The 21,467-nt window shown below is 37.1% G+C and overlaps 1 protein-coding gene and 1 long non-coding RNA gene across 4 annotated transcripts in view; one reads left to right on the top strand and one right to left on the bottom strand.

The window, feature by feature from the left end:
- The window catches only part of LOC117422263 (transcription factor IIIB 90 kDa subunit-like), a 74,370-nt gene extending 53,919 nt beyond the window's left edge, over positions 1 to 20,451 (top strand). For 2 of the 3 annotated variants that reach the window (XM_058991970.1, XM_058991967.1), the window contains 7 exons: positions 3,467 to 3,528; positions 3,961 to 4,042; positions 4,155 to 4,210; positions 4,423 to 4,682; positions 17,189 to 17,240; positions 18,928 to 19,087; positions 19,554 to 20,451. In XM_058991970.1, the coding sequence (XP_058847953.1) occupies positions 3,467 to 3,528; positions 3,961 to 4,042; positions 4,155 to 4,210; positions 4,423 to 4,682; positions 17,189 to 17,240; positions 18,928 to 19,087; positions 19,554 to 19,591 (710 nt within the window). In that variant the 3' untranslated portion in view covers positions 19,592 to 20,451. The remainder of the gene's footprint in view (positions 1 to 3,466; positions 3,529 to 3,960; positions 4,043 to 4,154; positions 4,211 to 4,422; positions 4,683 to 17,188; positions 17,241 to 18,927; positions 19,088 to 19,553) is intronic. The other variant, XM_058991968.1, reaches the window with a different exon arrangement.
- Positions 8,956 to 10,956, bottom strand: LOC131698693 (uncharacterized). Its single transcript, XR_009307718.1, has 4 exons — positions 10,888 to 10,956; positions 10,659 to 10,753; positions 10,396 to 10,472; positions 8,956 to 9,401 (listed from the first exon to the last, which is right to left on the bottom strand). It is a non-coding gene; the product is annotated as an uncharacterized LOC131698693 (long non-coding RNA).
- Positions 20,452 to 21,467: the final 1,016 nt, after the last annotated feature.

Below are 21,467 nucleotides of genomic sequence, written 5' to 3'. Positions count from 1 at the left end.
GGTGTCAGTTTCTCAGTTGCAAATATTCTACATGAAATGGGTTGCATTTGACAGTTAAACTGTTCACTGTTTGTCCATGTGTTTTAGTAACAGGTTAGGGAAAAAAGAATTGAGAATCGTACTAGGTGCGTACTTCACCTCTAATATGAATATACACTCCAGCGCATTGAAATGGCCTCATCCTGAAAGAGGTGGCCATTGTTGTGTAATATGGGGATAACGTCTGACATGTTTTTGACAGGAGTTTACATTCAGGAAATGCATCTTCTGCTAACAGATCTCAAAGGTCACCAAATTGATTTTCGGGCTTTTGTTTCACAAGGCTTGCCAGTTCACATGGCCTGTGAGAGTGTTTCAGTCCCCCCTTTGTTACATGGGCACAGCAACAAGCAGTCTGTGAGGGTTGAGTTATTAGCTCGTAGGCCTTGTTTACAGGTTGTGTCATACAGGATTTCAACAGCTACTAATATGGGTTGTCAGAAGAGCAGACCTCAGACTTCTGAGGGGGTTGTCAGTTAGAGGAACGTGCTAAAGCAACTGCCCATTTCTTCCATTAAACATATAATACGATTTTAGATTTCATTTCGTTCTTAACTCTTCATTCTTAGTCTGGGTTTATAACATTCCATGAAGTACTTCTATTTAGAGCCAGGTCCGTCCCTGACTAAGTGCACACCCTGCATTAATTCATTCCCGTAACAGAATGCCCCCTGTCTATGACAGCGGCCCCTGCTTAACCTTCTGCACAGTGCACGGGGCAGAACTTTAAAACTGCTTACTGGTAAAACTTTAATGAGACAGAACAGCCAGTAGGAAATGGATGCACTTGACCAAAGATACTTGTTAATATAGAAATACAGTATATGTATGGTTGTTTTATTTTCCCAAAGTAGCCAGCGTTATACCAATACTGGCAAACATCCTAGTGATGTGCTTGGCTGCACAGGTTGTGTATAGTGAACCGGCTCACATGGATGCAGAACAATCTACTCCTATATAAGCCATCTGTTTATTCCAAAGGTGGGTGGATTACATACAGTAGCTCGGATGCAGTTACAAAGCTGCACACTTTGTCGGGTTACAGCCTGCTGTATATAACGGTTACAGAGAACCGAACAGTGATCAGGGGAACATGTAACGTGCCTTTCAGTTCTCTGAAATGTGAACTAGCTTGAGAATATTGTACTTCAATTATCTGTATGTGTTCTGGCCAGCTGGAACAGATTTGGACTTTCCCGTAGCAGAGAAAGCCTTTTAACCCTTTCTTGTCACATGTTTATCTCTGTTTGTTTCTGAATTACAATCTAATTTCTCAGGCCCTGTCTGACACGACACTTAAAGATCCATTGTGCAGGAAATTGTGTGTTTTTTTGTAATGTTATTATGACTGTCAACAAACTTGAAATGCATTATTTTTGGTTTCAACAAAGTGTGTCTGTACAAACCGCTTGTGGTTTTACAGTGTACCGTAATTTGAAACTCTGGTTGTAGCTCATGTACAGTGACTGTCTTCTGTGTTGCAGTGACATTGAGGACTTACAGTAGTATGTTCTTGCGTTGTCCATTCTTCAATTCTGACTTATTTTACATGCATGTCCCAAGAGGTCTTTCCCATACCTGTCAAGTTCCAGTGCTTTACAAAGAGCAGACTTGCACAACCATTTAAAAAGCAACATGAATGCATGTGTATACTTGTAGGGAATGTATATTTTTAGATTGTCAGATTCATAGACTAATAAAAAAAAATTAAAAAAAAAACCTCTGGAGGCGTTTGTAACACTTCTGTAACACTTTTTTTGACAGAGATGTCATCCTTGGCAGAGATACAGCGCATCTTTTCATATAAAGTTACATTTGACAGATGTTTCTGAGCTTGAGAATGAGGATGATTCAAACCTTTATATGTGGATGAAGAAGTCACACTGGGGTGTGATAATCTGCACCAGTTTAAACTAAATGTCATCTAGAAGCAAAACCAAAACAAAGAGCAGAGAAATATAAAGTGTCTTGTACTTCATAATCCATGCTTCATAATCCATGCTATTTTATATGTTTTGACTTGGGGGAAAACTTTAGTGGTCGATCAGTTTATGTCTGTCATCATGAAGAAATATAAATCCTTTTTGTTTACTTAAGTGCCTCATAAGCCATCTCCTCCAGATCAAACATTTACAGCTGTGATGGCAGGACTACAATCAGACAATAGAAGAGCCTTTTCAAACGGCTTTGATATCAACAGTCCAATAATGAACATCTGTTTAATGGCCAATCAGTAATAGCTGCATTATATTATTGCAATATTTCATCCCTGTCCCCTAAAGCAATAACATGAACAATTGTAGCTTTGGAGAACCTGTGCAGAATTAATTACCTGCGAAGCTCATTTGCACCAGCAAGTGCATTATTTACCCTGGTTTGAACACAAGGTATATCGAGTGTGGGAGAGCAAGTCTCAGATTTTTAGAAAGAAGTTTCAAACTTCGAATTTAAAGAGGTGAACGGTTGGGGTTGAGTTCTGAATGTTAAATTAAGATTTCAAATCAACATTTTGTGACCAGTTCTTTGGGATATTGTTTTTCTGCATGATCAGTTTATTAATTGACTCACTGATTGGTTGGTAAATCATTTCACCCATAAAACCATGTCAGATGGGATGGGATTTTCAGTAGAGTATTCCATAGCACCATACAAACAGTATGGTATTCCATAGCACCATACATACAAAAATATTTTTCGTCTTGACCTATATGCAGGGAGATGTCTGGTAATCTGGTACCATAAAATGCTTTAATAATAATAATAATAATAATAATAATAATAATAATAAAACACCCTGTGGTTTATCCCAGAAGGATATACATTAAGTTGATCAAATCAACACCATAGCCCAGTGCAGTTTACATAACAAACCCGAAATGAAGCAGAAAAACTAACCCTACCATTCTCTGTAGCTTGTGGTTATTGAAGTTGCTCATGAATGATCAATTGAAAGTTGAATTACTGAATATGTTTAATCACCAAGCTATTTAGTGTCTGCTTTCACATAAAGACTTTTCATTATTTCCCAGTTATATCCATATTAATGTTTCATGAATAGACCCTTTAGATTTTGCTATGCACTGTAAACCATAGCCGCTTAAATCAAAAGTGATTAGCTATTGCCTCTGAAGTCTAAATCTTGAGGAAATGCTGTTTTAGAGCCTTTATTAAGCCTGCAGGGCCTTTTAATTAAGTAAAGGTATATGCAATAAATGCCATCAAGCAGTTGCTCACATATTAATGGCTCTAAATAGCTCTTGCTTGTAGCCTCAAATACATTATTTTCATACATTTTCTTTTTATTAAAAGGTGTTATGTATTGGAATACATTCTCTTTTGTATGGACATGTAATGTAAGCAAGGTTACTGTAAGCTTTAGTATCTACTGTGTGTCTTACTAAACTATATTTCTTTTTTTATGCAAAAGAAGAAAATTCTGAAAATGGGGAATTGGATCTTAATGGAATTGATGACAGTGAAATTGAGAGGGTAAGTGTGTGTGTGTGTGTGTATATATATGTATATGTATATATATATATATATATATAAATTATATATATATATATAATTTATAATTTACTGGCGCATTTTACAGTATGATACACTTTACTGGCAGAGTGTGCTTTTTTTACTCCACAGGAACAAAAGAGCTTAGAACATATTAGTAACATTAAGTTTACGAACGAGAGGAGACTACAATTCTAATAATAACAGCTACAATAAGAAAGTAACATGTCATATTTTTGCAAGCGCAGATTTTAGACCAATCCTGTAAAGTGTTACCACTCCTTTGGCAGAGCTTCTGACAGAATATGAGCACATGAATTATAACATGCGTCTCTGTAGCTTGTCTTTTTTTTATAGAATATCCAATAGTGGGAGCATCGTATATAATTACTGTTTTTTTTTTCCCCTCCCTAGTATATCTTAAGTGAAAAAGAAGTCAAAATCAAAACACAGATGTGGATGAAAGAAAATGCTGACTACTTGAAGGATCAGAAGGGTAAGCTGTGTGTGGGGGAATCCCAATCAAGTAGTATAGCATGCACTCATTTATTATTGCAAAATCCCTGTGGGTAGCATTTAAATACTAAATTGTGTTCTCTTTTTCACAGAAAAAGAAGAAAGGATAGCAAAAGAAAAAGAACTTGGGATCTATAAGGAGCAAAAGGTATATTTAGGCAAAAAGTTAAGTTCCACTTAACAATTACATCCCATATGGCAGCCAACAATATGCGCTGTGCATGACACGATTGGCAGCCCGCACGTCCCAAGTACACAGTGTCATTTATAGCAGACTTTATTAGGAATACCAGTATTGTATCGTGTATGTATATAATAACAAAACATATTGCTTTTTTCTTTCTTTCTTTTTTTTTTTAGCCTAAGAAGTCATCTAAAAAGCGAGAGCCTATCCGGGCTAGCACAGCAGGTGAAGCCATTGAGAAGATGTTGGAACAGAAGAAGATCTCCAGTAAGATTAATTATGATGTGCTGCGGGACCTGAACAGCAAAGGAAGCAGCTCTCCGACGCAGGACGAGGAAGGCAGTGAGGAGGGCGGCAGTGCGAAGAAGCCGTCAACCAGCAGAAAATCAGCAAACAGCAGGAGCCTGTCCACTCCTGTCAGCAACATGAGGAAGAGGTACAGTACTGTGCTGGTGATCACACTGCAAACATTTCAGAAGGGGGGAGTGGGAAGGGCGTTTTGCCATTTATGGCTTGTTTTCATTTCCAGTACCGGGTGGGTTTGTTTTTACAATAAATACACATGGAATAATTGGACCATGATTGCCTTATACAGTAGATATCAGGTTCTAATTTACAGTTGTGAAATAGGAATGGAGAATTTCTTAATTATTGAGTATAGGTTTTAATTGATATTTGGCCATGACTTGGGGTTTGCACTGGCACTCCTCAAAAGACACCAATGGGATCTTATAATGTCCAGCGAGTTCATGGGTTATCGAGCTAACCATCTCTTCCGATGGAATGGATTTCCTCCAGCATCATGCCTGGTTGAGTTCCCCCACTCAACCACGCTTTCTGCAGCCTGATTATCCATGGATGACCTCCATCCAGCTATGCCTGCCCAGTTGTATTGCATCATTTTGTAGCTGTTTGCATTTGCTGTCCACCTGTGTGGCTGGTTGTACCTACTGCATGCATTCTTGTGTCATACATTTTTTCTTGAGTGGCTTGCAAATACAGTAGCTGCTTAAGAAAATGCTTAATAGGGTAATGTAATAATGCCCCGCCCCCACAGAAATAATTATACGAAAAATAAATACGATATTGCTATATTTGATGTAGTATTTCCTACATTTAAAGCTTGGCCTTGTAGAAGTTCTCTTTCTAGAAAATGTTGTAGTCAAATAAAATATACTAAAGTATTCTAAAACCCCTAAGACTTTCATTGATGAAATCTTCTCAAGTAAATTCAAAATAATGCAAAAGAGTATTGGATTTCTTGATTTTCAATTTTACACACCATCAACTAAATGTGACAGTAATCATAATATAAAAGTAGATCCAACACTCACTATTTCAGTGTGTGTGTGTTGGAGCCAAAAGTGTTATGGGTTTTACGTTAACAAAATAAATGGGTTTTGGTGGTGTTGCTGGTCATGGTACAGCAGCCCTCCATCAGTTTGTAATGCCTCAGTTCACATGGCTGTTTGTCAGAAGGTTTTGGTAATCCTGTGTTTGCACAAACGTGGCATCGAAACATCCCTTATCTTGAGTTGTGGTTCCAGTTAATAACTTGCCAGTTTATTTTCTTGTTTTTGATACTTTTTTTTCTGTTGTTGATTCTGCGATGCTATTTCTTTTAATAATGTTCTGCATATCAAGACCTCCTGTTTTTAGTGTAAGTGCTTGATTGTATTTTAGATATGTAATGTTTTTGCATGTAACCGTAACAACAGAAAAATAGGTGTTGTCCAGAGAAATGGAAAAAGTGAGTCCTGCTGTTCCCATTTTTAAATGCATTGCTTGTGATACTCCACTGGGTTGGTACATCAGAGGGCTTGTTTACTGCAGCAGCAGCACCGCTGACAAGCTCTTCACTGGAGGGGAGCTCTGTTTTTATGCACATCCAATTATCATCTTTTAGCAACAGAGCCAATTAACACCAATTGTGTTTTAAGATCTCAGACTGCTTCCTCCTGGAAGTGTTATTTTCTGCAAGTGCATTTCCCTTTTAATTTCACCATCTCCATTTAATATGAAAGATGATGATTTGCCAAGAAAAGAATCACGCAGCGCTTCCATCTGGTGTGTGTGATTTTTAAAATCATGATTTTGTCTTTTGTGTTTGGATTTGTGGAATTTATTTCATTTAGATTGCAAGCCACCTTTTGTGATTTTTTTGGTAAGCAAGTTTAAGATGCAGTCTTCTGTGCATTTATACAGCAGACCTATCCAGGTGACTTTGTGTGTCACTTCGTCAAGTTTAAATGCAGTGAATAGGAGTAAAGTAGTCTCCTCTTACTCTGGTTAACTGCACAGGACCTGGTAATGCAGTTAAGTTAAATAATTTGATAGGACATTGATTACTATCTGGCACCCCAGAGCTTGACGCTGTTACAGTATGTGTAAACTTTTTATACATTTTATAGTTTAGACAGTTACACCCTTCTAGGAAAAGCTGTTCTGGGAATAACCACACCTATTTTAATGCTGGTATGTCATTTAGCAGAGGTTGGGAGGAGTTAGACGTAGAATAAATATATACATTAGGCTAAAAACTAGATTATTCTTTGACAACCACCTTTTTACAACATCTTATTGATGTCATTTTATAGTATGTTTGGCTGGACTTATAAACATTAAAACTAACTTACAGCTCCCTGGTAAAGGGAATAGGCTACCAATGCATGCTGGGCATCTGGTTGTAATTTGCTGTGACCCCTTGTGACACATTTGACTGTTCGGCTTTGACCTTGTAACACTAACTTAAAATAACTTCTTAAAGTAAATTTAGGCTGAAAATTAAGAGACAATGTGGAACAAATTAGACAATAAACATTATATTTAGTTACAGCTAGTGAGTTAAAATAGCAACAGACCCTCAATCACCAGGCTGTGCGAGTGTGGGAAACTGCCTGAACATTGTAAAATAAATGACTGGAATTTAGCATTTACATATCCGCTCCTTAACATACCAATTTCATTGTGCAGTGAACTGTTGCATTACCTTTCTGGGGAAACTCTTGCAAAGCTGTCTGCACACATTTTGTATAATTCATGGCTGTGTATTTGTGTCTCAAGACACGTGGATCTCTCTTAACCCATATAAATACATCTCTGAACTTGGTGCATAGAAGGTTGATGTGCTTTTAATTTTATTTTTTAAGTTTTAAAATCCATTTATAAATCTAAATCATTGATGCACCTACTAGGTTACTGAACAACTCTTAATACATACAAGTACTGCTCTTACTGAATGAGCATTTGCATATTCATGAGTGTGATCTGGCACTTTGTATTTCTTTGCTGTAAAACAAAAGCTCTATCATGTCACTGTTCAAAACCTCTCTGTTCATGCAAGCTTCAGATAAGTTGCTTATGTAACCACATTTCGCTATTTAAAATGAAACGAGTGGCTTTCAAGAGTGTTTTAACTTTGAATCCCTATTCCATTAAGCTTTGTGAGTTATTTGGCTTTAGAAAGTGTTGGGGTTCTTACAAGCAGGATAACACAATGGGTGTTGGTGCCTTACTGTATAAATCTCTGGCCTTTGAGCTTGAAGATCTTACACTTTACTCCAAATGAGTGGCTAAACTGTGGCCTTGTATTCCTTGTGGACAATATAAAATCTGATGACGTTGTTCCAGGAAGAGCATAGGTATTCCTCTCACTTTACACATTCTTGTGTACATATACATTTTACTGTACAAGCTTTAGGAACCTAGCTTGTACACTACTTTAAAGTCAATTTTAGTAAATTTGTATACCTGACTCTATAAAATTTGTACTTCAGTGACGGTTAAATGCATGTGACGCATATCTGATTATTTCATTTTGGCCCCTTCCAACCCTTGTCAGTTTTTCAGGGAACACAAAAAAGATACAATATCAAAAATACATATCTGAAAGGACTGTGTTTTAAAATAAGTAGGCTTCCGTTTAGATGTACTGTATTGGTTTTGTTGGTACGGTACTATATTTAATTCAGAAAGATATGATTCTGAAAATATCACTTGCTAGAACTAAAGAGACCACACGTTAACTGTAATACAGTACATACTTTTAAATCCGGTAGGTGGTATGTAAAATTTCCCATTAACGACCTAACAGCAAAATAAAATCTAAATGTCACCCATGCACAGAACTGCGTAAAACGTAAAAGGCAATGCAATTTAGCAAAAGATAAAAAAAAAAAAAAAAACTAAAAAAACAACACAGTTTCCAGAATTAAAACAGTATCCCAAGTCAGTATTCAAATTTGCAGAATATAGTGCTCGATAAGGCCCTAATGTCACAGTTCACTTGCAAATGAAAATGCACAAAAGCAACAAAAGATCACAGACAAAAATAATAAATAAAAAAATATCGCCGTATCTCAAACTGTTTTAATGATTAACTGTTGCATTACCCTAGCTTGTCTCGTTTGCTTTGTTTTGGCTGCATTTTCGTCAGGTGAAACTGGAGGAAGCGCTGTGTAACTGCACAATACAAGACAGACTGATTTGGCATTAGAGAGAATGAAAAAAAACCAGGATGTGACAGATATTCAGATAAATTATAACATTGAAGTGATGGGCTTTTTATCAGAAAACTGGTGATGGAGTTGGAAATCGCGTGTGACGGGTAAGTGCATTAATTTGTTATATATATATATATATATATATATATATATATATATATATATATATATATATATATATATATATATATATATAATGGGGATTGATTTTATTCTTAATACAAGGGCATCTGGGTGCATCTGGGTAACGGATATCCAAGTGCTGTGTGTGTGTGTGTATGAGCTGCTAAACAGCTTAACAATTTGCCAGCGGTGCTGCTCAGAAAATGTTCTGTTCTAGGCTGTTATGCAAAGACATTGTAACAGGGCAGTCATCTATTGCATAAGGAGGTTATCTCTAATCTTCTGTGGGTTGTTGAGCCAGCAGTCCTACAGATGTAGCTGACAGCTGCAGCGTCCCAGAGCTAAGCAAAGGGTGCCCTTCACAAGTTCATTTAAAGGTTTTGCAGGAACAGTAAATGCGTCCTATTTCTTTGCAGCACTTCTACTAGTTCACCCCTGAATCAACACAGCTTTTCAGTGGCTTGTGCCATATCCCGACTTTAAAGTGGATTCTTGCATCCTTTCAGCATTCCGTCGGCCATTCTTTGTCCCTGAAGTGATAGAGAATAAAAAAAGCCATAATATTGTATGTGTGTCTCTTATTATTTAACGGTTACTGTTTCATCCATGGCAAGTTGTGAAAAGGAATACATCTGTTTTAAAATGTGAATAACTTCAAAATGAGTGCTGTCTCATTGTAGGTCAGACCTAGTGGCTACTCAAGCCTGACCTTAAAAGGGGTTATGAAAGTGACATGGGAGGATAACAGCTCCCCCCTGCCCAAAGCCCTATTGTTTTGTAGTGATTTATCAGAGCACTGTTGCCAGCCTCTCTTCAGGTCACCCCTTGTCTGACTAATCGGGAGCCTGCCCCTGCTGATGCAAACAATACAGTGGCATCTGTCTGTTTTCATGTAGGTCAGACTGCGTGGCTGCAGCATTTTAAGAGAGGCACACTTTGAAAAAGACATGGGCTAAAACTGCAGGGAGCTGGACATGGCTATGAATTACCAGGCTGTAATTTTAGTGATAAATTTGCAGTTTTAATATTAGATTCTACAAGCGCTTTTGAACACCAAAATATAAATCCGTGCACTCTCTTTTTTTTATTACAAATGAAAGCATTTCGTAAGAGAACAAAATATGCAATTCTTATTTCTGTCCTAAAAAAGACTTTTGATGAAAAGCAAATTTGTTCCAAGTTTTCCTATTGGGAGCCAAGGCTGTTGGAAACGGCTAATTTCGTGAGTGCTTGCTTGCTTCGTGAGTGATTTACTGCTTCTTAGTTTTGTATTTTATAAAACTGGATATGCATCAGCAAGCTAGAAGGGGCTTGGGACAGGCTCTGGAATGGTAGTTGCTACCAAGTAATGTGAATTTAAAAAAATAAAAATTGCATTGGAATTCTGAAGCTTTCCAAACCTATCCGCTACATAACATCAGGGGAAATGGGGGGGACACTGGCTGTTAAGAGTGAGGGCACTGATGCAGAATACAATTATACTGCTGCAATTTGAGAGACTGACTGCAGAGTCGGTGCCCTTACCCTGGCCTCGCTGTGTGATAGAAATCAATCAAGGAATATGCTTCATTTCTCCAGTTAGGTTGTTGAGAAAACAGGAACTGAAATGTGGAAAGAGAGAGAAGGAAAGTACATCATTATGCTACCCTGTCAATCGGTTACATTGAACCAGACACCATTAAATAAAATAAACAAGGATTTTTAAATCAATGGAACAAAAGCACAGCAATTTAGGTAACTACTATGTAAATACACAGTAATTAGAGACATTTAATGTAAAGTGTTACCTGCTTTTTGAAGTCGGGTGGGTGCATGTCTTGGCGGTACAGGCTTACAGTAGTCTGATGCTGATGACTTTGATATACATTTTCACAGAATGTCCCTGAAGTAATACAAAATGTAAACATTACAGACTGGATGTAATATTTCTGTATGTTCACAACACTGTTAGAAAAAATGAGAGAGAGAGACGCTTTAAAATATGCAAATATTGCCCGCTAGGGGTGGCTTCATTACCAGCAGTACTTGGTTATAGTCGTAATTTCAAAGCTGCCTTCTCTTTCTGTCACCTGGCTGATCTGTCACAGACTGAGGCTATCCTATTAACATCAGAGAGCTTGCATCTTAATAATCCTTTGGGGTTTTATTGGGGTCCATGGAAAAGCAAGCTCCAAAGCCTTGGCATCGAAATCGTTTGATGTATTAAAGTGGAATGCCCTTGTTCAACATTTTAATTTGCTTCATTATCAAATATTAGGCACCTATTAATGGCATCATTTCTTGTCACGCTTCAAGCTTGACAATCTGCACAAAAAAATGCATATGTAGAATAGCTGGTGTTCTTCACATGCAGAGATAGTTTAATGTAAAGCTGCTAAAATTGGTAGCGCTTTTTGAGAGGCCCTTTCTGAAACTGTTCTCAATCCAGTACTGGTGGCACACTAATACAAGTTTTCACAGGGTGCTGGAGAAACAGTATGAGTATTTGGGCTTTCTGCCAAGTTGAGATTCGTTGCATAAATGGGAAACTCAGCTGTCTTAAACTACTATTACAGTACATACCCTTAACATGAGTTGCAAGCCCAATTAGTGCATTCTCAATTCCGTGTTTAATCAAGAAGTTTCACATGGTCTCCATCTAGCAACAGAAGAATCTGTTGAGTACAGCAGCAGCTTAGTATGGAAGGAGCTGTGCAAGTGAAATACTTGTTCCATACTGTCCCCTTTCTGAAAGGAGATTTAAGCAACCACTGGTCAGCTATTAAGCTTATTGATGTTTTGTAAAATGTAAATAAAAGACCTGTCACCTAGGGAGGTTGCTAAAGAAATGGATGGTCATGTATCTAAACTACAATTGACTGAGGAAACAAGGACTGCATGTGTTCTGGAATAACATTAATCTAATGATACAGCATTTCATCTGAACAAGGCAGCCATGCTGGAACATATTTAAATTTTTAGTTGGTTTGACCTTCTTGTCAGAGTGGTTTAGATGGCTTGTTGGATTGACAGAATTGTTTTGTGTGGCACTAACAGGGCTTTCCTGCCTTAAGCCCCTTTAAGCCTGGGTTTCCTTGTTCATGGTAATACTGACTGATCTGGGCAATGAGTAAATAATCCATAGTTATCGCTTTTATTCGTTTCTGTGAGGAGCAATCTTAGGAAGCAGAAAAATGCTCTCCGTTTGTCAGGGATCCCAAAGTTATTGACAACAACAGTGCCTGTGATTTGATTGGAAGTGGCAGATTTATTTCGGCATGAACTATTTCCATTAGCAGTTCCATCAACCATCTGGCTCAGAGACACGTGCAGCGCTAGACGGACAGGGAACTTGTTAAAGAATTACAAGACTTCTTAGGGCTTCTTTCCACTGCCCAGATGAGCCAGGAAATTGTTGGTTTCAGTACCCTGCCTGGTTTACTGTACTGTGAAATTATTGACATCACTCCTGGAATTGTTCTTAACTTCAGTTATTTACAGAACTGCTTTCTAGACATGGTAGTTTGAGGTAGAAAACAAATGTGATTTGATCAAGAAATAATGAACGTTTTTCACATTTTCCTTTTTTGATGTTTTAAGCTTAAATGTATCCATCCACACAAACAGATCGGCCATTGATCTCAAAGTAAGATTTGAGCAGGTTGTTTATTAAAAGATGTAGGCTAAGGTTTAAACTATTTGTTTTTAATTATATTTTCTCTTCTACAATGTGTTCCACGCTTTGCAGCTACAGTATTGCATTTTAAAGATGCTTATTATATAAGTAGGCCTCTTTATAATGACCATATGCGTTGTGTACGCACATGGTGATTTATCAGAGTGCTCACTATAGACAGGTTGCCCTGAATTATTTTCGTATTTTCAATTTTGTTTGGGGCTGTCATTTATTGAATTTTTTTTAGCCCAAAGCTCACTCAGGAAGAGTGACAGGCAGAGTTCATGTTTGAGGTCTAAGTTTATCATCCTTTGCAAGAGGCTGTGGGTTTAACAAGACACTGTTGCCTTGGCTGGATCGAAAACTAGTGCAAAAAGACTGATTGTAACCTTGAAAACCCCCTTCACTTGGTTTGTCTAGACGTGCTGTTCTATTACTTCTATTAGGACAAGGCTTTGGGTGGGTGGGGGGGGGGGTGTATAGGCAGTGGAAATAGCAGCCATTCATAATGATCTAACCACAGAAAACACTTTAAACACTGCCAACCATTTTATAATTTCATCAACCCCCCCCAAAAGAAAGCGTCTATTTGTGGACAGAAATGTGAATTTCAAAAGTAGCTCGATGCACAGCATTAAGCAAGTGTTTTAAAACTGTGCAGCAGGGAAAAAAAAAAATGAAGGACTGATTTATGAACTTTGGGGGAAAATTGAGATTTGCAGCTTAACTGCAGTGAAAATGTGTAACTCTGGCTAAATCAAATGAGCACATTAGAGGGCTGACATTAAGAGAGGTTGAAGAGCTACTTATAGAGGAGACATTTTGCCTGGATGCGGAAATCTCCATTTAACCTGCTGTGATGGAGGTCGACCATTCAAACCAATATATAGAAATAAATTGTAGCCTCTGTTATGCCAGCTTATGTTATTTGTGACTTCTTTTTATTTTTCAGGCAATAATGCCAAGGTGTTTGTCAGATACAGGGTGTTCTGTGTTTGGCTTTGGGAGATGTAGTTCATTCAATTTCTGCTTTCTGTCAGGTTTTCCTCGGGTGGTGATTTGGAGATAATGGATAGCTAAAGCGCATGCTGTTTTAAGAGTAAGAGACTTTCCACAGTTAAACCAAAGCAGGAGAGTTTCAAACTATAGCTGGCTTATGATAGTCCTCTACTGTGCAGGTATATATGTTTTGTGTGTGTCTGTGTTGTAAGTATCAAGGGTTTAATGCAGTACAGTGCATAACACGTGGCTAATTTGAATGCAAAGTGTAGCGTCAGATCACACACCAAATACTGCTTTTACTTTAATGCACAGAATGCCGACTACCTGACATGTACAGGTAACTTACACAAGCAAACTAGCAATTCAAAATAATGTTTTTTTTTTTTTGTTTTTTTTTTTTAGCCATTTAAAAAAATAAGAATACCAATAGATCAGTTTTGATTGAACAGTGCTTGAAATATTTTCACAGAAGCTACAGTTGTTTAAGTGTTTTCTTGTGTTCGGTAGAGACACAGTAGAAGTGGGAATTGCAGCAATACTCCTGTTGGCTTCAAAGTGGAATTTGATGCTGCCAGGTTTATGCAGTCCCGTGGTGCAGCGTGGCTGTTAAAGAAACGGAGGCAGGGTGTGATTGAAGCGATGCTGCTGAGGCACAGTTAAGTGTTCCAGGGACCACTAGCAAGGAGAGGGCTTTTAGTACAAGTGTGTTTAAAACATGCACATCTCGGAGGAACCAGCACCATCTGGGGCATAAAAGGGCATCTTCACCATTTAGAATCCTATAGCACTGTACAGCATGACTGAAACAGCATGCACATGAACATAGATTCTTCTTGTATAAACTTGATACAATATGAGGACTAAGAACTAATAATGTTGAGGTAACTATAAACGAGATACTCTTCATACTGGTGACTCGAACATTAAAACCAAACTGCCCCACCCCCCTGTAAATGAGGACTTGGTCTCAATTGATAAATCTCCTGGTAAACAATAAATTATTAAATAAATAAATAAATAAATAAATAATGGTATTTAATCTTTGGCATGTTCTCTTGGAGCAATCCATACAAGTTTTTAACCAGAAGAAGTTATACAATAAGATATTACTTCCCGAGCTATCCACCTTGATAACTCAATTGATCACCTTCAGCCTTCTTTTCAGATTGTCCAGCTTCAGCACTGAAGAAAAGATTAGACCAGATAGACCTGCAGCAACTGTCTGGTATTGTGCAATCAGAAACTGACCAGCCCATTTGGTGGGGTGCAGGTGCTTTAGTGTGGTGGGGTCACTGGTTTGATCCTTAGCAGGGGTTAGAGAAAGCTGAGGCGTCGGTCAAAAATGCATAATTAATCCCATAAATACAACTGGTGAAGAGACAGGAGCCGGCTGCAAAATAAACCCATTGAAACACAGCATGAATAACAGAGCTGCCGAGCAACTGCATGCCAGTGTTGGAGGAGAACATATAAAATATCATTTAAAATTGACTTCTAATATATGAATTATCAATATAATAAAAGTCGGTCACATACGAGTTTGATTTTTAAATTAAGGAACATATTTAGCAGCTGGTTGCCGTATGTAATATATAATAATGATGATTTAGATTTCTCTTCGCTTTTGCAAATGAATGCGTATTAAAAGCATGTGTAGTGTTGCGCTCCAAAGCAAACTCTGCCCCTGTGTTTAATGTTGCTTGCTGTGGCATTATAATGATCATCATCAGACAGTTTTAATAGTACTTTACTCTAGACCAGAAGGTCCAACCCTGGCAGATGCGAGCCACAATAATGCCAGCTCACTCCTGACTTTATAGTGATGCTGCTGTGAAAGGGAATGCCCCTGTAGAGATGTATTACACTGAATTCTTGTAGGAGAGGCATCTGTGAGGAGACATTTCTTCACACAGAGTGGTGAGGGGATGGGTGGGTTACCTAATCATTTTGAGGCAAGGTCACTTGGCCTCCTCTCGTTAATTTTGTCTTCTGTTCTTATGACGTAAGAAAACAAATGTTTTTGTTTGTTTTTGGGGTTCATAGCAAAAAAGCAGGGATTGCTTTATATGTGGATTAAATAAAATGTGAGAGAAAGTCTCTATCAACATATAACATTGATGTAAGACTTTGAGCTTGATTCTCAAAGCTATTTAGTCCAAATCATCATCGGCAAATGTTCTTTAGAAAGTAAAAATCCACCCAGTAAAGTTACCAAACCAGAATAAAACGACATTTCGCTCAGGGGCTTGCAAGCCATCTGAATTGGTTTCCTACTCTATTACAATTGAATTATTTTCCTTTCAGAATAAAATAGCGCTAATGTTGGTTTGGAGTAAGTAGCTTTGAGAATCTAGTTCCTTTGTGTCAAAATCTATTACCAAGTCTTTTTAGCACAACTATACTGTTTCTGTATTATTTGATGTGCCGATACATTTGAATATGTAGCTCTACTGTACTGAGATTCTACAGCAAATGAAGAAATAAAAGCGCTAATTTGCATGAAGAACGACGATCAGAAACACATTTCTTTACTGGTTTTATAAAAAAAATAAAGTGTACTGCTAATTCGAGAGAGGCAGTTACTAGAATTAAACATCTGTTTTACATGAGAAAGATTTTGTATACAGAGGGAGTAAACACTGTTTTCTGAAGGCCACAGTACTGTACAGCACTCTGCTTCTTATCCCAGGAGTCCTTGTTTTATTTTTTTCCATTCACCAGAACTGGACCGATAAAAGGAGGACTGGTACATCCTCCCTTTGTCATGCTGCTCACTTGTGCATTAACACGCAGACACACCCCAGCCCATAGGATAACAGCTGTGACCCTAATGATGGCATGGTGAGATGCTTTGACTTTCACTAGCCAGACAGCGGAATGGGCATGGAGGTTGTGCTGCTGTTGATGCTCCATATGGCAGGAGTGGCAGCAGCTGCTCTCTGAATGAAGGCAGGGGCAGCAGTGCACCAGTGGAGTCAGACTGCTGGCTGGGAAGAGTCCGTTTTGCAGTTGAAAGAAAGATTCACCCAAGAGGCTGGAAGCTAATTCATGCCATTCTGAAATATCCAGAGGCACTAACCAGTTCTAAAGACAACGATAGGCCATTTATTTATATTCAATGTGTACCTTAAATGAAAAAATGCTGTAGTACTTTGCATAACCTCAAGTGTATCTTCTGTAATGCTACTCAAAGCACCGACTGTTTCAAGTATTTTCTATGTGTCTTTATTGGTATTGGCCGTTTCAAATTTTCATTTTGTTTTCCCGCAAAACTCACAACTAGACCACATGGCTTCGGAGAACAATTAGCGTTATCTGTCACTTATAAAGCATGATCTTTATAAAAAAAAATTGGGAAAATTGGGCAGTTTTTAATTAGAAAATGTTCCGCTTAAGCCTAATTGACCGTTAAATTAGGTTTTAACTCGGCTGCGTTTGAACTGAAAATCGCTTCTCTATCAAATGTATCTTTGGGTAAAACATTGAGCCTCAGATTCTAAGATTTAAGTAAAAAAAAAAAAAAAGATTTTGTCATCTTCAGTTGGTTAAATGTATTCTTCCTAATATTTATTATTGACTGTTCAACTATTTTGGATCTGAAAAGGCTAAAATGAAATAGTCGTCTTTTTTTAAAACTTTTTTCTTTTTTTTTTTGTCTAGGTTACGGCCATTAATTTCGACTCAGCCCACCAAGAAGCTTGCAACTGAACAGGTAAACCAACTTTTCAGCCTGCTGTTAATTGCCATTTTGCTCTACCATTGAGTTAATTGAAACAGCAGTTTGATTTCTCTGTTCTCATTTAACATAGGGCTAGACAACTTGCAGCTTCAGAATTTCAATTCTAAGCCTCCTGCTGTAAACCAGTTTTAAACATACAGTAATAGAGGCTGTACTAAAGATACATTTCACTACAAAGTGCTACATTTCAGTGGCTGCTTCATGCATAGTGGAGCTGAAATTGTAATAACCAAAGTGCTTTCACACTGTCAAAAGTTATGGTTCATTTAGGGCAAGACAGCGATGCAAGTTTATTACTTGATTTTCTGCTTATTTAAAAAACAAAGGCTTTGCAATAATGGCATGGCACAGTGGTTTAATGTCAGCTTTATTAAAATGTTAAACAGTAGGATATTAAAATGATTTTTTTTTTTCCTGAATTGTACTTTATCTTGGCATCTATGTTTTTGAAGTTATTGATTAATTATTTCGCCAAAATCAATTACAAAAACCAATTGCCAGGATTTTAAGTTGGTAAAAAGATACCCACTACTTCCTGGGGACCATGGGTAAGGATTTTGGAAATAGTGTTTTGGAAATAAATATTCTTCTGAAACCGTTTGTGTTTGATTATTAACAGAGACTTGAGATTTTTCACACATGTATGTGAGGTCAAGCAGTTGATCACTAGGCAACACCTAACCAACTCCTGCTGGTGTATAATTGGCTAGAGCTGAATGAAAGACTGATAAGTCTTTGACATGTGACTCAGCCTGGCCCCTCGCTGGCAAATTAATCGGGCTGCTTTTTCCATCCGTCTGACATGACATTTAGATAATTTTCAATCCTAAAAAAGAAAAGGTAACTCTAATTTGAACAGATGGAGACTTCCAGATTAACATTTAAAATAAACAGTTGCTTGTTAATTATATTTAAATATTGATACAAAAGAAAATTGTTGTATATCCCGTGTGGATAGCCAAACCAAATGTTACTTTTGAAGATTGTTACTAATGTATTGTATATTTTAACCACAGTATACAGGGCGCCCCATAAGTCAGGAATAATAGACAATATCATTATATATTATGCCAAAAAGGATGCGCTCTGTTAAATCGGACAGCCAGACCCCATTGACCATCTGCGCTATACATCAACATTATGTGAATTTGATCATCTTTGTTTAAATAAATGTCACACCTGAATGAAATAGAGAGCCAACGGATATTAATAATTATGCCTATGATGTCTTATGGGACATCCTGTATAAATATGATATGATTGTTAGGTTGTGTACGTTTCTGTGCATCTACTCTTGTTCCATCAGGCTACGTTTTCTAAAGGCTTCTTCCAAATGGCTTTAAATGCACTTTTGCAAAACCTTAATACAATACACCATTGCTTTTTAAAAACAGTTGGATAGCTAGTCTTGAGAAAATATATGTAATTTTTTTCAATGCTTCGTGATTGCTCATTATTCACACTTCTCTCATTTGTCCAACTGTGACAGTCTGGAAATACTCCTAATAATTAGGAGGTCATTCTATTATAAGTGTCGAGACTTTTTCGAAAAAGTAAAGATTAGTCTGATTCTACTTTTTTCCTTTTTTTTTTTGTATAATCTTTTTATTTAATCACTGGCCTTGTGAATTAAACAACACAAAATGCGATATGCTTGCAGGGATTTGGCTCCACTTCTTCAGCTGATCCTTCAGACTCCTCCAAGCCTGTGGTGGTAGAAAGCGGCCCTGTCTTATACAACAACGAGGATGATGCCGAGGAGGAAGAGGAGGAGGAGGAAGAGCCCTGCGTTAGTGCCATGCTGCTCATAGGAGGAAACGGTAGGTGAATATATAATCAGAACAGTCTCCTTTGTGAAAGCCTGTCCAGCTTGCAGTTTTTTTTTTGTACCTCGTCTCATCCTTTTAAGAGCGTGGCTCCTACATAGCTTCTGCCTAACAGTTCCAACCACCTGACTGCTGCAGATGTGTAGCAACTCGTTATGTGCATAATTGGCCATTAAACTTGTATCACTTTTTTTTTTTTTTTTTAAATGCCGTAAACTAAAAATCTACTTTAGAAACAGAAATAAGAAATCCACTATTCATAATGTAGCAAAGTGCCACGAGTGATTGATAACGGGTGAAGAAAAAGAGACTTCTTGAATGTAACACTTTCCTCAGTCTCTCAGTTGACGTGACAAGGTCACATTCCAGAATGGCAGCTCCTGACAGCTCTTAAGAAACTGAATGAAGCTGTAATTGCAGTTTTTTCAACCCGTATATCAACTACTTGTTTCGTTTTCAGATTATGGCTGTGATGTGGATGACGACGATGGATATTAACATCTGTTAGTTTACTGTGGACTGATAAGATATGCTGCTGCCTGTCAAAAGGTGTATCCTGACCTTGAAAGAATAAGCACTGACAAGCTGATGGGACCTTTCATATGAAACACAATAGATTTATTGCCTTTCTGTGTTTTTAAGGTAATTTTATGATTATATCACTTGGGACTTAAAAGGCGAAGACAATTACCCTGACGCTGCATAAGACTGTTCCATTGTAATACTGGAAATAAACTGTCTTGCTTAAGTTTAATTAAATGTCACATCTCACAGTTCCCAGTGCAAAGGAAGTGTGCACCTTGGGGAGATCTTGCTAAAGAAAAAGTACAAACAGGCATAAGAGCCTAATGAAAGCAGAAGCAGATTAGATTCTTCATGAAGCTTACCACCTATATGCAGACAGACTTAATCAGGATAAGGACAAAATATAGCCATGCCCAATTAGTGACCATAAATAGAAGCTTGGTTCGAACAAGGTAATTGAAAACCTATTGTATCATATGTGAATAAATGTCTGTGTAGTGTGTAGGATTTTACTGTTATGAATGAAAGATCAGTGCCACATGGAATGGTGATTCACAAGGACGTAGAAGGACACATGTGTGGACTGGATTGTATTATTTGCAGGAGCTACAGTGAAGGAAAGGAACAATACATTCAAGCACTGTGGGTCTTACCTGGAAAAGCTTTCGTCCTTAAAATGATGCAACGGGAGACGGAAAGCCTTTGGAGGGAATTCATTTGTGTGATGAAGCGAAACATGAGTTATAAATGGTGGTTCCATCTGTATAGATATTGTATTTGGGAACTATAATAACCTTGTATCAGATCAGTAAAAGAAAAGCTCTTTATGAGGATGGAGTGTAGTGTGTTTTTTTTGTGTATGTATGTGTGTATATATATATATATATATATATATATATATATATATATATATATATATATATATAAAAATTTAAACATTTCCATTCATTTAATTTTTTTTATTGTGTATTCTAAATGAATAGGAAGTGTCATCCTGGAGAGAGAAATGGGTTAGATTATTATTATTATTATTATTATTATTATTATTATTATTATTATTATTATTATTATTATTATAAATACTTTTTTTAATGCTGATTACAATTTGGCTGTTGCAATTGAATCTATCTGTAAAAGTCATTTTGTGCAAAGACTCAATCACACTTTAAAAAACACTTTTTTTAATGTGCATATGTATATATTGAAGGCTCAAATAGGCAAAATGTTGTACTGTATATTATGTGTTTACCTCTGTACAACAGTGCGCTCTCAGGTAAATCCCAGAAAAGGGAGTATTAGTGGCACACCTTAGTAAACGGTTTCTTACACTACCTGGCATATTATTTTGTAATGGTGTTGTTTTATTATTATTTATTATCTAAATGAACAAGGTATTTTATTGAACACTTCAAATCAATGAATTTACACTGGGATTAAAAAGAGCACAACTACAATTAGTGCAATAAAAACCCATTAACTAATTCAACTTAGCCTGCTTTAGAAAGATCATTTGTTTTAGCTGGGAAGTGGTTGAATCTGTGAAATATTAGACCCTTGTTTTAATGTGGGATTTTAACACATTCAGTACTACGGTACATATCAATATTTTTAATACAGTATATAATATACACGACTGAGCCACCTTGGGAATGGTGACGCATTCATTAAGATTTTAAATTTAAAATCGGGATGGATCAATAGAAGAGCTAAGGGTGTCTAAAAGTTATTTTCTTTGAACCTTTTCTTAATAGCTAAAACAGCAGGAGCAACCAGGATACACAATGACAATAAGAAGTCATCCCAAATTATATATATATTTTTTATAAATACCATTTTAGAAATCTTGTTT

The sequence above is a fragment of the Acipenser ruthenus genome, chromosome 18 (assembly GCF_902713425.1).
Source record: "Acipenser ruthenus chromosome 18, fAciRut3.2 maternal haplotype, whole genome shotgun sequence".
Classification (NCBI taxonomy): Eukaryota; Metazoa; Chordata; class Actinopteri; order Acipenseriformes; family Acipenseridae; genus Acipenser; species Acipenser ruthenus.
This window is presented reverse-complemented; position numbering and strand designations above follow the sequence as displayed.